The 15,484-nt window shown below is 49.7% G+C and overlaps 2 protein-coding genes across 2 annotated transcripts; both read left to right on the forward strand.

Moving 5' to 3' along the window:
• Window positions 1–3,729: 3,729 nt before the first annotated feature.
• On the forward strand, window positions 3,730–5,309 carry LOC4347055 (gibberellin-regulated protein 12). Its single transcript, XM_015755930.3, has 4 exons — window positions 3,730–3,932; window positions 4,041–4,097; window positions 4,207–4,234; window positions 4,857–5,309. The coding sequence occupies exons 1-4, from the start codon at window positions 3,861–3,863 to the stop codon at window positions 5,036–5,038; spliced, it is 339 nt and encodes a 112-aa protein (XP_015611416.1). The 5' UTR covers window positions 3,730–3,860; the 3' UTR covers window positions 5,039–5,309.
• A 2,280-nt stretch (window positions 5,310–7,589) lies between these two features.
• Window positions 7,590–9,372, forward strand: LOC107277671 (uncharacterized). Its single transcript, XM_015795868.3, has 5 exons — window positions 7,590–7,908; window positions 7,984–8,307; window positions 8,399–8,542; window positions 8,675–8,755; window positions 8,848–9,372. Exons 1-5 carry the CDS (start codon window positions 7,805–7,807, stop codon window positions 8,960–8,962), a joined length of 768 nt encoding a protein of 255 aa, XP_015651354.1. The 5' UTR covers window positions 7,590–7,804; the 3' UTR covers window positions 8,963–9,372.
• Window positions 9,373–15,484: the final 6,112 nt, after the last annotated feature.

The raw sequence follows: 15,484 nt of genomic DNA on the forward strand, positions 1-15,484 counted from the left end.
GGTGTCCTCGGGAAGCCTAGGGACGGTGACAGTGGGTGGAGAGAGAAAGAGAGCGCACCAAGTAAGGCAGCCAGGGGGATGAATGGCCCACATGGTCATTTATTTTTTTTTATGATTGTGCTGCCACATATGGAAAAAAAGCACCCTTTATTTGGTCTTGGGGAGGGGGTTGTTAAGAATGTTCAGTATTGATAGATGGAGGGTATAATTTACCGGGTTCAGAAGTTAATAGTGTATTTTACATAAAGCGAAGAGTAGAGAGAGGTAAAATGAACTATTTTAATATCTCTCTGCACCTGAGGTACCATGAACTTTGAATGGTTTCTGTCAAATTAAATTGACATGTTCCCCACGTTCCAAACTGGAGGTTCAATATGATGCATGAGTGTACAAACTACACCACACGGAACAAGAGATTGGCTCTCTCTCTTGGCTTTTACTTGCTGGAAAAAGGATCAAATTAATAATGGAGCACGCTAATGCATATATGAATGGATGCATGCACTTACGTTGGACCTGAAATTGGGCTGTTCATGTCCTGTGGCTAGCTGGCTGGGCCATGTTCCCTGGCTATATATGGCTGCAGCCTGTAGGTCTCGCTAACGAGACACTGACCCTAATTAACTTCCTGACAGAACTATATAGTAGCTAAGCCAACAAACAACACAGAAACGTACTATCTGGAACCAGAAAATGTGTGTGCTCTGATCTGATCTGATTAATTAACCATTCTGGTTTAATATCATTGAATCGATGTACGCAATTTCCAGGTCATGCATCAATATGGTACACTATTTGTACAGACCTGATCCGTATAAATACGCGTTTGAATTACGTCTTTTGTTGGCCATTTGACAAATGACAACGAAGAGTGTTTATAAAGTGAGTGTCCTGACACTGACTTAAGCAAGAGGAATAAATCCACTGTAAGTACAAAGCAACAGAATGTATGTATTCCAGCCGGAGTACCCTTAAAAAGAATATTCCGGCCGGATCAATTAGCAGTCTAATTTAATACTCAGTGGATGGGTGTTGATCAGTACGCATATAGAATCAGATGTACAAACAGTTTAATTACCTTCAGAAAAGTACAAGCAGCTAAGGGAACATAACTACAGTAGTACTGAACAAAAACCAAATCTAAGACGCTCCATTACTCGCCGATCAAGATATTCAAGAGACGAGCAGTAGCTAGCATAAACGTATACAATAATGGAGATTTGCAGTGGCACGCTTATGAGATGGGGCTTGGAATAATGCCAACTCCCAAGCATTCTTACACAGTACTCCCAAGCATTCTTACACAGTATTCCTAAATGATTAGCACATTTTATCTTTGACACCAAGGCCATAAAACGATTAACTTTGCAAATGCATATGGTCACACGCAACTAATTATAACCTCCGTGTTTTATGGAAATTAAGTGGACGCACAGCTGAACGGACCCTCCGGTTTCGTTTGTTTGATGTTGGTTAATTAGTTTAAAATATTAAAGAAAGGAGGTAGTATTTCGAGCTGGGATATAAATTCATCCGGTCGGAGAAACACGTTGTTTAATTTTTTTTTTGAAAGGACACGTTGTTTAATTTTGAACACCCCCCTCCCCGGGGATTTGCAATTATGACACTGCAAATATTAACCTTTACTATAATGACACTGGACCCATATTTCATAGACACAGATGGGTCCATTTGTCATCCACTCAGAGTGTCAAAACAGCGAAGCCCCCATGTTTGCAGTTCCAATATTGCAATTTTCTCCCTCTCCCCTCCCCACTAGGTGGCGGCAAGCTCGTCCTTTCCCTATGGTGAAAGTGGTGCTTTCCACCCAACTGGTCGGCGTCAGATGCAACCTCGGGAGTGAAGGCTTGCTGGATCTGGGGCATCCATGCCTAGATCCGGTAGCTCCCTGGCTCGGTTAGTGATGATAGCAGCTCCATTTTATTAGAGAATGCCGGTGGCAATGGTGCACGAAAGTAGGTCACCTCGACGTGTTGCATTGGGCTAGGGCGGTTGCAAACACACATGCGAGCGAGCACAACTGACAGTGGGACTGCTTTAACATTGGTAACTCGGTGGAGGCCAAGGTGAAAGCCTAGATGGCGACACCTGTGGGCGTCGTTCCCTTCTTGGAGGCATCTTTTGTGTCTCCCCATCTTGCCGTGTTTTGATTCGTGGTAGTCCCTAGCTTTACCTTGCATTGACACATAAGAATGGCATTTGGGAAGTTGGAGCTGCAACATCGAGGCCTTTGACAAGCTTGGCAACAATTAATGACTCGAAGCTTTGCTTGATTTCATTTGGGGTTTGGCCGTTGTCCTTTGGGAAATCGGAGCTGCTGCGCGATTGCGAGCTTGGCAGCGATGACCCAAGTCTTACCCGCGTCAGTCGTGTTTTGCTCCAGTGTGAGGTGGTGAGTTTTTTAGTTTGCAAGGCTTGTAGGTCTAGCTCGCCCATGCACCAGTAAGACTAGTGATCGTGAAGTCGGAGCTGCGGCATCGACGGGGCGTGACATGCGGCAACGATGACATGAGCCCTTTTGAATTGTGCTTCAGCGTGGGTCGGATCTTTGTCCTTACTTGGTGTTTCTAGGCGAAGTCGGAGCCGCCCGATCACGTAGGTGATGGTGTGATGACGATAATGTCAAGTATATTTGCCAGTCTGGGAGTCTTGTTTTCTTCTAATTTGCTGCTTGGCCTTGTCGTTTTTGTGTTGAGCAGCGTTTGTTGAGTGTTGTACATGGTTGTCCTTTTTCGTTGCTGTGGTTGTTTATGCTAGTTAGAAAGTTTGTTGTGGTTTTCGCTCAATTTTTCCTAATTAACGTATATTGTAAGGTCTGGTCTCATTTTCTCTTTAAAATGTGATATTTTCTTCTTTATATAAAACGTCAGTAACAACGTGACCGTTCAAAGAAAAGAACATGTTTTGGTTGTCCGTAAAAACAATTTTCATAGTAAAGCTTTAGCATAAATTAAAAAATAAGTTATATATTGTTCCGGCCAGTGTATAATACTACGATCTATTCATCCTCCTACAAGCTGAGAACAGATCCTTTCAGATAGCATATTAGCATGCAGTGCTGATCGTAGATCTCACACTCTTACTGATTCACTGAAGTGTCTATGTTAAGCTCACTTGCAAGTGTTCCCGGATTGGGCGTGCGTCCACGTGAAGCGGCACATCACATGTGCTGTGCACGCGCGCAAACTGGCAACCTGCAGGCAGCAGCTAGCCGCGCAAATGCATCAGTTCACCACCACCGCCCATATGCATTCATGGTCCTAAGCTCAATTAGCTACTAAGATCTGTGCCGATCTGAGCGGTGGAGTGTCCCAAAAATAAAAATTCTGGGATCTCTGCTTGAGCACAACGGCGACCGTAAATGATGCGATCAATGCAGACTTAATTAAATTAGGATAAAGTTAGTAAATTTACCTGTCAAGACATGGCCAAGTGATTGGTAAATGGAGATCGAGACAACCTTAAAGAACATAAGATCGAATCTTTCCAGCACGAATGCTATGATGAAAAGGTTAGATCGATGGGGGTGAGGGTGAACTGAACATGGTTACATGCATGCGTATCCATGAGTACTGAATTAGCCAGCTCCTTGTCACTGTGTTATTCCTTTTGACGCATGTTGGGAGATGATGCATCGATGCGCCCTGTACCTGCTTCGCTGTTTTCCCCAACTTGCCAGCTTCTCCATGGCGAGAAAGAACAGTGGCAATGCAAACTCGTCTTGGAACCCACTGCTTTGCCTATAAATATGTAGCTATAGCTTCTCTGCTTTCCGTCGCTTAACACAGTTAACACCAACGCAGTGGTGCTCTCTCTTCAGTTAGTGGAGCTTCAGAGAAATGGCTTTGGCTGGTAGGCTACTTGTCCTCTTCGCCATTGCTCTCCTTGCCATCTCCATAGCCGAGCACAAGGTGAGATCTAGTCTAGCTATATATGTGTGCGTAGTTCATAAGTTTCTCCAAGAAGCTTAAGCTTAATCATCTGCTAACTAGCTAGCTGTTCTTGCATTTTTCAATTAGGCGCTAGCCAAGGGATCAACCAGTGAGCATGATGATAACGTTTACCAAGTAAGCAAGGTTAGTTTCCTCACAACAGATGAATCGGTCCCTAGTTCAGTTTCTGAGATCCAGCAGATTTAATCATTTCACTCTACTTACTTTCTTTGCGTAAAAATCGTAATTGCAGGGAGGACAGGGCAGCCTGAAGAGCTATCGTAAGTGATAAATACTTCCTGTGATCCTGTCCATGCAAACCTTTCTGTAGTTAGCTGCATTTTTTTCACCCCTTCACCTTTCACCTGTCCTCTGTGGCATGCATGCGTCGTGCATATGCATATTAGTTCAGGCCGCATGGTCTGATCTAATAAAGAATCTGCTGCTGCTAAAATTTAAATTTTAAAACTTAATTTTAAAATAAATTTAGGGTATTTTTTATATTACATTGGTTTCTATAAGTAGCTATATATATATATATATATATTATTTTTATTCGCTAATAAGCAGTAGTATACACTATGTTGCATTGTTGTGGGTCAGCTAGGTGACACTACAGCCTTACGTACAGGTAGTGTTTTGTCAAGTACATCTCCTATACAGAGCTAAAGTACAGTGGACCAGTAGCATTAATCCACTCATTACTTCATTAGTGATAAAACAGTGACGATCCAAAAATTCAGATAACTTGAAACAAGCTAGATAGATCTGCACGCTGAAATGCAGCAGCAGTAACCAGCCGCAAACGTTTGCATTGCATGGTTTGTCCAAGACACGGCTAAGCTGCAGCCAGATGCTAATGAAAATGCTGTAACGTGTAAATTTGTTGGGTGGATGCTGCAGAGTGCTCGCCGCAGTGCGCGTACCGGTGCAGCCAGACGCAGTACAAGAAGCCGTGCCTCTTCTTCTGCAACAAGTGCTGCAACGCCTGCCTCTGCGTGCCGTCGGGCCTCTACGGCAACAAGGGCGAGTGCCCCTGCTACAACAACTGGAAGACCAAGCGCGGCGGCCCCAAGTGCCCGTGAAAAAACCTTCAGTGGACGCTCGAATTCTTTGGTCATTTCAGTACCCAAACTCTGCTCGCACGATGCCGATTGATTCTAGCATGGCCGTCGGGGCAGAGGCAGCTGTGGCTTCCTATACATTACATACACACGGTTGTAAAAATGTACATCTGGGCTATCCATTGCTGTACGCCTGAACGGTTCCAGAGGGGTGATGCAAATCATGCAGATGCAGCTGTATCGCTACCACGAAATTCACTCGATTTGATTAATTTGATCGAAATTTGCCAAAGTAGAGCTACTTTCCTTTCCGACCCCGCGGCTGCAAGAGAACATGACACGGACGACGCCAATTCTCGCCAAATTTGCCCTCGAACAGGTTCGCGTTCTCGGCCTCGTGCCACGTCGCGCGAGCGTTCGGCCTGCGAGAGGATTGCCTGTGACGCTGGGCTTTGACTTTGTTCCACATTGGCTAACGCACGATCCGCTTAAAAGAGCCCAAGCGTACAAAGATTTTATGAAAGGGGAAGCCAAAGTTGGCTAGCTTTGAGGTCATTTTAAACGTCAGTTGATTGATTTTTAACAAGTTTCAATCGATTAGTCCAATCCTCCCAATGCTGGATTGGGCCAGTGGTTCAACAAGGAAAAATCGAAAACAAAGGTTTCGCTGGAACAAATTCAAGGAAACATGCTTTCATGTGGGTCCGATTCCTGGTCTCCAGGCTACAAGTGAGCAGCAGTGATCAACTGGCCATCCAAGCAATTCTACATTATTGTGGTTCGACTGCCCAGTCCACGGATGAACCGGTAGACCGATGAACCAAATGGTCGATCCGGTCAACTATCGGTCACAATGTTCCAAAGAGGGAGTCCTAATACCCGCAGTTGCGCACACACTTAGAGCAACTACAATAGCACATTATAAGCCAGCTATGAATATATTTTAAAGAGATAAGGGAAGAGAGAGGAGAGCATCGGGCTACAGATTTATAGCCAGCTGCAGCATGAGTTCTAATATGCAATATGTGTATGACAGGTGGGACCAGGTGTTAAAAGTGTAGTATATTATGTTTATAGGTAACTATTGTATGAATTGGCTATTAAATTACCTATAAATGATTTGGAGCTAATAGTTGGCTATACTATTAAACTTGGTCTTAGCACCCCTGACGATGTGGTAACTCTAATTTTCTCTCTAATTCGACCATTTAATTTAATTACTTCCTATAATAAAATAATAAATAAATAATTGAGTTAGAAGCTTAAATTTCTTTGAAATTTGAGTTGGGATTTTCAATTTTTTTTGTTGAAATTAGTATGAACATGAACTGGGAATTTCAAAATTTGAGTTGGAGGTTACAAAATTTTGTCGATCATTTTTTTAAAATTGAGATGAAAGTTTTAAAAATCAAGTTAAAGTTTAAAAAATAAAATATAATTTGAGAACAAAGTTTTGAATTTTTGAATTGAAAGTTGACTCCATTTTTTACATGAGTGCGTTTATAGGGATGAGTGTGCGTGTGTTGTGTGTCTACGTTATATAGTAATTCTTTAAAAAAAAATACATCGACACTTTCTGTTGAAAAAAAAAACGCCGCGAGCGAAGCGAACGAACAGCGGCGACCCGGGAGGCCGGGACCGGGAGAAGGAACAGCGAGCCGATCATCGAAGGGACAGATGGCGTGGGCCTGTTGGGCCGGAAATTTCCCGTTTCCTTCCAAAGGAATAAGTTCACCGGAGGTCCCTCAACTTAACAGTGAGATTTTTTTTAGGTCCCTTACCTATAAAACAAAAAATGTGCACCCCTAAACTTACGCAAACCATGCACACAAGATCCTATGGTAGTATATATGGGTGGTTTCACTGACGTGGCATCCTAGTCAGCAAAAATAAATAAATAAAGTACGTGGGGCCCACATGTAAGTGAGAGAAAACGATACGGGCCCACATCCCTTCTTTCTGCCCCTTTCTTTTCTTTTCTCCTTTATTTTCTTCTCTTCTCTCGTCTTCTTCGACAGGCCGAGACGGGTGGAGGGACGGCGGCGGGGAGAGCGGCGGTGGCGGCAGGCAGGAGCTGCGAGGAGTAGGCGAGCGCGGTGGCCTACCCCCGCTTCTCCTGCCTGCTTCGCCTGCCGCCGCCACGCTCACCCACCGTCGCCCCGCTTGTCTCGGCCCGTCGAAGAAGATGAGAGAAGAGAAGAAAATAAAGGAGGAAAGAGAAGAAAGGGGAAGAAAGAAGGGATGTGGGGCCCACATCGTTTTCTCTCACTTACATGTGGGCCCCACGTGCTTTATTTATTTATTTTTGCTGACTAGTACGCCACGTCAGCGAAACCACCTACATATACTGTCATAGGACCTTGTGTGCATGATTTGTGTAAGTTTAGAGGTGCGTATTTCTAGTTTTGTGTTTAAGGGACCTCAAAAAATCTCGCTGTTAAGTTGAGGACCTCCGGTGAACTTATTCCCCTTCCAAACATGAAACTTTCCTCAGTGGGCTGTGTGTTCCGGGGAGAATGGGGTCAGGAACCAAGGTTGCCAAATAAAGCCCGAAGCGAGGCCCACACACTCTGCACTTCCACCGCCGGCCGCCGCCGCCGCCGCGTCCCAAGTCCGGCACCGCCCCACGGCGGCGCACGACCCCGTCCGAGAAGGGCTCTCGCTTTCGCTGCTTCTGCTCCCTTTCCCCATCCGATTCGGATAGCGATTCTTCCCTATAAACAGGGAAGAGAGATTGAGACCTGAGATCTCTAAGTTTGGGGGGTGGGCATCGCAGCGGCGTGCGTGATGACGAGCTCCGGCAAGCGAGCCGACGGATTCCTGAGGCGGTTCCGGCGCCGGCGACTCCTCGCCTTCCTCCGGCGCGAGCACCTCTACGCCACCTTGGACGCGTACGCGAATCCTTCTCTCCTTTTTCCCTAACTACTTCTACTACTACTACTAGTCGCTGATTGAATCGGATGCAGGCTGGGCGGCGAGACGCGGCTGTTCCTCAACGCGCGGACCCTGCAGACCATGCTGGCGGACTGCCGGTGGGAGGAGGCGCGGCGGTACGTCGGCCGCTTCCTGCCGCGCCGCCAGATTGGGGTGGAGGCGCGCGCCGTCCTCAGACTCATCGCCTACCTCAGCGCCGTCGACGACGTCGCCCAGGGCAGACGTCCGGGGAGCGAATTCGCCGGCGACCATCTCGAGAGGGAGTTCGAAGCTGACGCTACTTCCTCCAATACCATGGTCTGCGCCGATTTCGTCCGGAAATTCTCCCGCAAGCGCTCCTCTTTCCCAGGAAGATGGTCTCGCCCCCATCTGCTCTAATTTTGCCCCTTCCATCTGTCCAATTATCCTTCACTATGTCGCTTCACCCTCTTGGTTTCTCCTACACAGGGATTCCGTTGAATGGCAATTCCTTAGGATCCAGGCAGCATTGATCGTCAAGGAATTGGTCATCAACACTCCGGAGTTCAGTCATCTGTTGCGGTTGCCACGGTACCCAGTCAATCCGGAATGCATGATGCCCGTCTGGTTTGGGTAAGTGCCACATCCTGATATGGCTCCGTGCGGAAGATATAGTTCAATTTTACTCTATCTGGATGTGTAGCCGACTTACAGTTTCACTATCAATTTGTAACTGAATGTTTTGCGTCATATTGCTATTTTCAGGTGTTGCCGGAAGCATCAGAGAAAGATCATAGGTCGGATGCCGGCATCTCTTCTAGCCCACTGTTTTCTTCCAAAGGAGAGGTAATATCCTGTGAACTAAATTGATGCTCCTCTCTGTTCGACTGTTCTCTGGTTAAGGAAGTTCACAGCTTTTAACTCTTTCCTTCATGCAGGTGTCCTTCACCAAAGAAACAAGGTTTGTCTCTTAAAACACCGTATTACTATTGTATAAGCACGCTAGTTGATGGTCATATGTTTCGATTGCATTACTGGAGGCATTATTGGTGAAACATTCGCCTTGTTTCTGTCCTTGTTCATGCATAAGCTGGTGTGCTAAATGTATCACCTGGATTTAGTTTACGCCCTTCACTTTTTGTTTCTACTTCCTCCGTTTTCACAATGTAAGACTTTCTAGCATTGCCCACATTCATTTAGATGTTAATGAATCTAGACATATGTATGTGTTTAGATTCATTAACATCTATATGTATGTGGACAATGCTAGAAAGTCTTACATTGTGAAACGAAGGGAGTAGTAAAGTTATGGCATTCTCCTCTATCAGAAGAACAGCTACGGTGTCTTTGTAACGGTTGCTATCATTCTTTAGAAAAAACACCTTTTGTAACAACCTAATGACACACTAGAAAGAATTTGTTGTGACCATCAATTCATCCAATGCAATCAATGTTTCTAAACAGCAAGTATGCTATATTATATTATGCAAAAGATTTTTTTTCCCTGAGAAAACCATAGTCGTCAGCTGCCCTATCTAAGAAAATTCTACATGCAATGATGGACAAACTCGTGCGGTTTAGGTGCTAGCTAGGGTGTTGGAGGTCAAAGAACATTCGGATTCTTGTAAGAAACCATCATTTGCTCCAGTAGAGGTTTATTTCAGCTGCTTTTCACTTCTGGCCTCGTTATTTAGTTTATTCAGTAGTCACATACAATCTGGGCCCTTCTCTGTTTCTGTTCGGCTCGACAACACGGCGCCGGGGAGGCGAGGTTATCGGCCTCGCCCTACCGTCACCCATTCCTACCACTTGCGCAATCGGGGGCTGCTCGCCGTAGCTCCTAACATCTTGGTATCAGCTTCCAGCGATCCTTCGTCATGTCGCGCTTCCACCTCCACCATGGCTGCCAACAATGGCGACAGCGACGACATCTGGCGCCAGCGTTTTGAGGAAGTCTTGGCATGCCTCGACGCCGCCATAGTAGGCGATCGGCCGCCCCGCTACCACAAGCTGGACTTCCCCAAGTTCGACGGCCACGGCGATCCACTCCCGTTCCTTAATCGTTGCGAGCAATTCTTCCGGGGTCAACGCACACCAGAAGATGACAAGTTGTGGCTGGCTTCGTACCATCACCTCGATGGTGCTCAACAGTGGTACACCCGTCTGGAACAAGATCATGGCGCACCCTCTTGGCGTCGTTTCTCCGATCTCCTCAACCTGAGCTATGGACCGCCATTACGGTCGGCACCTCTCGGCGAGCTGGCGGCCTGCCGCCGGACGACGACCGTCGACGACTACTCCGAGCGCTTCCTCGACCTTCTGGCCCGCGCCGGCTATCTCTCCGAGGATCCACAGGTACAGCTGTACACGGTTGGCTTACAAGAACCCCTCAGTTTGGATGTTCAGATGCAGAATCCGACCACACTGGAGGTGGCCATGAGCTTGGCGCGATCATACGAGCGTCGCGCCATCAGCGTCCACCATGACAGGCTGCGGGCCGCGGCATATCCTTCTCCTACCACAAGTAGCGCACCCGCCAGGTCCGGCATCGGACATCGCAGCCACCGCTGCCAAGCCAGCGGCCGCGCCACCTGCGCCGGGACGCGCTGTCCGCCGGCTGTCGCCAGAAGAGATGGACGAACGCCGCCGACAAGGGCTCTGCTTCAATTGCGACGAGCCGTACTCACGGGGCCATAATCGCACCTGCCGGCGCCTGTTCTTCCTCGAGCTGGACGAGGATGATCCCGACGCCAATGAGGTCGCCAACCCCGACGAACCGCACGAGAACCTGCGCATCTCCCTGCACGCGGCCACAGGAGTCCGCGCGTCGGACGCCATGCATGTCATGGTGCGACGCCGACCTCTACACTCTCATCGACTCGAGCTCCACGCACACCTTCATGTCGCAACATGCGGCATCCCGCGCCGACCGGCCTCCCCAGCCGCGCAATGGTCTCCACGTCACGGTGGCGAACGGCGACAAGGTACCCTGCCCCCGGCGTCTTCCCCGACATGGAGTTCCGCGTCCCCACCGAGCAATTCAAGACGGACATCTACGTTCTCTCGCTGGGTGGCTATGACCTGGTATTGGGCACTCAGTGACTCGCCACATTGGGCCCGATCCTTTGGGACTTCTCCGCGTGGACGATGTCATTCTGGCACGTTGATCGCCAGGTCACACTCCATGGGCTGCCCGGCAACCAGCGACCTCGCGCGTGGGCGTGCGCGCCGACCCCCCTCCTCGACACGCTGCTGGACGAGTTCGCCGACGTGTTCGCGGAGCCGACCGGTTTGCCGCCGGAACGCGACCGCGTGCACCGCATTCAGCTGTTGCCAGGCTCGGCGCCCGTGGCGGTTCGGCCGTACCGCCACCCTGCTCGCCACAAAGACGAGCTCGAGTGCCAATGTCGAACAAGGCCTCATTCGCCGGAGCTCGTCGGCGTTCTCATCTCCGGTGTTGCTCGTCAAGAAGGCCGACGGCTCGTGGCGGTTCTGCGTCGACTACCGAGCGCTGAACGAGCGCACGATCAAAGACAAGTACCCGATACCGGTCGTCGACGAGCTGTTAGACGAGATGCACGGCGCCACCATCTTCTCCAAGCTCGACTTACGGTCTGGGTATCATCAAGTGCGTATGCACCCGGATGACATCGACAAGACGGCATTCCGGACGCACGATGGGCTCTACGAGTTTCTGGTGATGCCATTCGGCCTGACGAACGCGCCAACCACGTTCCAATCCCTGATGAACGATGTGCTCCGGCCGTTCCTCCGCCGTTTCGTCCTCGTCTTCTTCGACGACATTCTCATCTACAGCCCGTCGTGGACAGCACATCTACAGCACGTCCGTACCGTGTTCATGGCGCTCCGCGCGGCCAAACTCTTCGTCAAGCGCTCCAAGTGCTCATTCGGGGACGCCAGCGTCGCCTACTTGCCACATTGTGCCGCGACACGGCGTCGCCATGGATGCCTCCAAAATTCAAGCCGTCGTGGACTGGCCGCGCCCTCACTCACCCAAGGATCTTCGCGGGTTTCTCGGGTTGGCCGGCTACTACCGCAAGTTCATCCAAGATTTTGGGACGGTGGCCGCACCGCTGACGCAATTGCTCCGCAAGGACGGGTTCACATGGTCACCATCCGCCGACGATGCGTTCCAGCGGCTCAAGCTCGCACTGACCACCGCTCCGGTCCTCACCCTTCCAGACTTCACCACGGCTTTCACGGTGGAGTGCGACGCGTCTGGCACGGGGTTTGGCGCGGTCCTACACCAAGGCGCCGGGCCGATCGCGTACTTCAGTCGGCCGGTCGCCGCTCGATACCAAGCACTGGCGGCATATGAACGGGAGCTCATCGGACTAGTGCAAGCTGTTCGACACTGGAGACCGTATTTGTGGGGGCGCCAATTTCTCGTGAAGACGGACCATTACAGCCTCAAATACCTGCTTGATCAGCGGCTTTCCACGATTCCACAGCACCATTGGGTAAGTAAATTACTGGGATTTGATTTCACCGTGGAATACAAACCAGGGAAGCAGAACGCGGCGGCAGACGCCCTGTCACGCCGCGCGCCACCGGAGGGCCAGCTTCTTGCATTGTCGATGCCAACATTCGACCTCCTCCACGAGCTGCGTTCTTCCTCGGCCTCCGACCCGGCACTGGTGACCCTCCGGGATGAAATCAACGCAGGAACATGCGGTGCGCCGTGGGCACTCGTGGACGGCTTCGTCACCTTCAAGCGCCGCATCTACGTGCCTCCCGAGTCACCGTGGCTATCGGCGATCGTGGCGGCCGCTCACGACGAAGGACACGAAGGCATCAAAAGACTCTGCATCGACTCCGGCGTGACTTCCACACGCCTCATGACCGCCGCCTCGTCAGCGACTTTGTTCGTGGCTGCCTTGTCTGCCAGCGCAACAAGACGGAGCACTTACACCCGGCGGGGTTGCTGCTTCCGCTTCCGGTGCCGGCGGCGGTGTGGTCCGATATCGCCATGGACTTCGTCGAGGGTTTACCGCGCGTTGCAGGCAAGACCGTCATACTAACGGTGGTGGACAAGATCTCCAAGTATGCCCACTTCATCGCCCTGGCGCACCTGTACACGGCGGAGACGGTGGTGCGCGCGTTCTTCACCGACATTGTCCGTCTCCATGGGGTACCCACGTCCATCGTCTCCGACCGGGACACCGTGTTCCCCTCGGCGTTCTGGACAGCGCTCTTCGCGGCAACGGGCACCAAGTTGCACCGGAGCTCAGCGTTCCACCCCCAATCGGACGGACAGTCGGAGGCGGCCAACAAGACCATTTCCATGTATCCTCGCTGCCTCACCGGTGACCGTCCGCGCCACTGGCTTCGCTGGTTGCCATGGGCGGAATACGTCTACAACACCTCCTTCCACGCCGCACTCCGCACGACGCCATTCAAGCTCGTCTATGGCAGGGACCCTCCATCTATCCGCGCCTACGACGCCAGTGAGACGCGGGTGGTGGCTGTGGCGCAGTCCATGGAGGAACGGGACGCATTCCTCGCCGACGTTCGCGTCCGTCTGGAGCAGGCCCAACAGTACGCCAAGCGCTACTATGACAAGCATCTATGGCTTCGCGTTCGCCACCGAGTGCCGGCGTCGCTGCCGGATGCAACCAAGGGCAAGTTGAGGCCCCGTTTCTATGGACCGTACCAGGTCCTCGCCGTCATCAACAACGTCGCTTATCGTTTGGCGCTTCCACCCGGCACTCGGCTGCACGACGTATTCATGGGCCCACCTGTCAGGCTTTCTTTTCCTCCTTCCTCCCGTTATCTTCCTCCTCTTCCTTCTTCTGCCGAGCAAACTGACAGGAGGGAGAGGAGGGGCGTCGGTGCTCCAGTGGCCGGAGGGCGGCGATACTGGCGGCGGGTTGTGTTCCCGGGTGTGGCACACCTAGGGAGTGCGGTGGCTGGACAAGGGAGTGAGAGAGGAGGCCGGAACGGCGAGCACAATTGCATGAACCGGAGAGAGAGAGAGAGAGAGAGAGAGAGAGCTCCGGTGACGCTCGATTCAAAGGGGAAGTGAAGGGGGAAGTGGGTAAAATGGGTTCTTCGGTGTACGGGGTGGCTGGTGGCGAATGGATTTGGTTTGGGATGCTCTATGGATGGAGATCGATCGGTGGCGGCCATGGCCGGACATGGCCAGGAGAGACAGAGACAGAGCTCGGCTCGGTTTTGTGTGGAGAAAAGGGGAGGGCTCGCCGGCTATTTATAGGCGGCAGATGTCGGTTTGCTTGCGAAGGTCGGTTCGCCGGAGGAGGACGAGGAAGGCACGGCGACGACTTCGTGAAGGAGAAGGGGACGGCACCGGCTTCCGTTCGTGATTGGCTGGTGATGGCGGCAGTGCACACGCGGCGACGCCAGTGATGTTGGGCGGCGGAGGAGGAGAGGCACGGCACGGCGATGACGTCGGCGCGACTCGGTGGGCGGCATTGGGAGGACCGAGGCGGCGGCGTACCGTGAGCGCGTGTGCGACGAAGGCGGTTTCCGTGGGCGGGGGTTGCTAGGGCGCGCGTGCGCGCCAGGGAAATAGCTCGCGAGCACTCCCTCCAATTTAGTGTTAACTATCTATATTATATCTATATTAGTTAATATACTTAACACTTAACACTAATGATGATAATTAGGAAAAAATTCTGGAGATTTTTTTGGGAGATTTTACTAACAGATTGAAAAAAATTTAAGTTAGATTTGAAAACTTTCAATTTAAGTTTTAAATTTTAAAAACTTTCAACTCAGATTTGAAAATTTTTAACTTGAGATTTGAAAACTTTCAACTCGAGAATCGAGATTCGAAAACTTTCAAGTCCAGATTTGAAAATTTTGAAAACTTTCAATTTGAGATTTGAAAACAATCAACTCGAGATTCGAAAACTTTCAAATCTAGATTTGAAAACTTTCAAGTCGATATTTGAAAACTTTCAAGTCGAGATTTGAAAATTTTCAACTCAATTTAAAAACTTTAGATTTGAAAATTTTGAAAACTTTCAATTTGAGATTTGAAAACTTTCAAGTCGAGATTCGAAAACTTTCAAATCGAGATTTGAAAACTTTCAAGTTTAAATTTGAAAATTTTCAAGTCAATTTAAAAACTTTCAAACTCAAAACATGCTAAAGATAAAAAATATCAGAAAAAAGAAAGAAAAAAAAGGGAAAAAGGTAAAAAAAAAAGGAAAAAAATTCGCAAGAAGACGCGCGCGCGCCGGCGCTGGGCCTACTGGGCCTGAAACGCGTGCCGCCGGTGCGCGCGCGCTAACTAGCATTTCCGGGTTTGGGCGCCGCGTGCGCCCACAGAAGAGGAGAGGGCGTCTTCGGCTGGAGACTGGGCCGACTTGGGCTGGAGGAGAAAGAAGGTTTCGGCCCAGCTTGAGTTGAATTGGTTTCGAAATTTTGAAGGGGATTTGAATAGGAAATTTTGAATATTTGCCTAAAGAGAAGGGTTTTAATCTAGTGTTTTTGGAAAGGTTTTGCAAAGATTCTGCACTGTAGCAATATCTCACTAATATAAGGGTGAACTAAGGAAATTTTTGAAGTTTTGAAATTTGAAAGAAAATT

This window comes from Oryza sativa, chromosome 9, assembly GCF_034140825.1.
Source record: "Oryza sativa Japonica Group chromosome 9, ASM3414082v1".
Lineage (NCBI taxonomy): Eukaryota > Viridiplantae > Streptophyta > Magnoliopsida > Poales > Poaceae > Oryza > Oryza sativa.

Bases quoted from the DNA above. Each gene is read 5' to 3' on its own strand.
- LOC4347055 (XM_015755930.3), top strand. From the start codon at position 3,861: ATGGCTTTGGCTGGTAGGCTACTTGTCCTCTTCGCCATTGCTCTCCTT. The intron at 4,098-4,206 runs GTTAGTTTCCTC...TCGTAATTGCAG, and splicing joins ACGTTTACCAAGTAAGCAAG to GGAGGACAGGGCAGCCTGAA. The intron at 4,235-4,856 runs GTAAGTGATAAA...TGGATGCTGCAG, and splicing joins GGGCAGCCTGAAGAGCTATC to AGTGCTCGCCGCAGTGCGCG.
- LOC107277671 (XM_015795868.3), top strand. From the start codon at position 7,805: ATGACGAGCTCCGGCAAGCGAGCCGACGGATTCCTGAGGCGGTTCCGG. The intron at 7,909-7,983 runs GTACGCGAATCC...AATCGGATGCAG, and splicing joins CTCTACGCCACCTTGGACGC to GCTGGGCGGCGAGACGCGGC. The intron at 8,308-8,398 runs GTCTCGCCCCCA...TCTCCTACACAG, and splicing joins TCCTCTTTCCCAGGAAGATG to GGATTCCGTTGAATGGCAAT.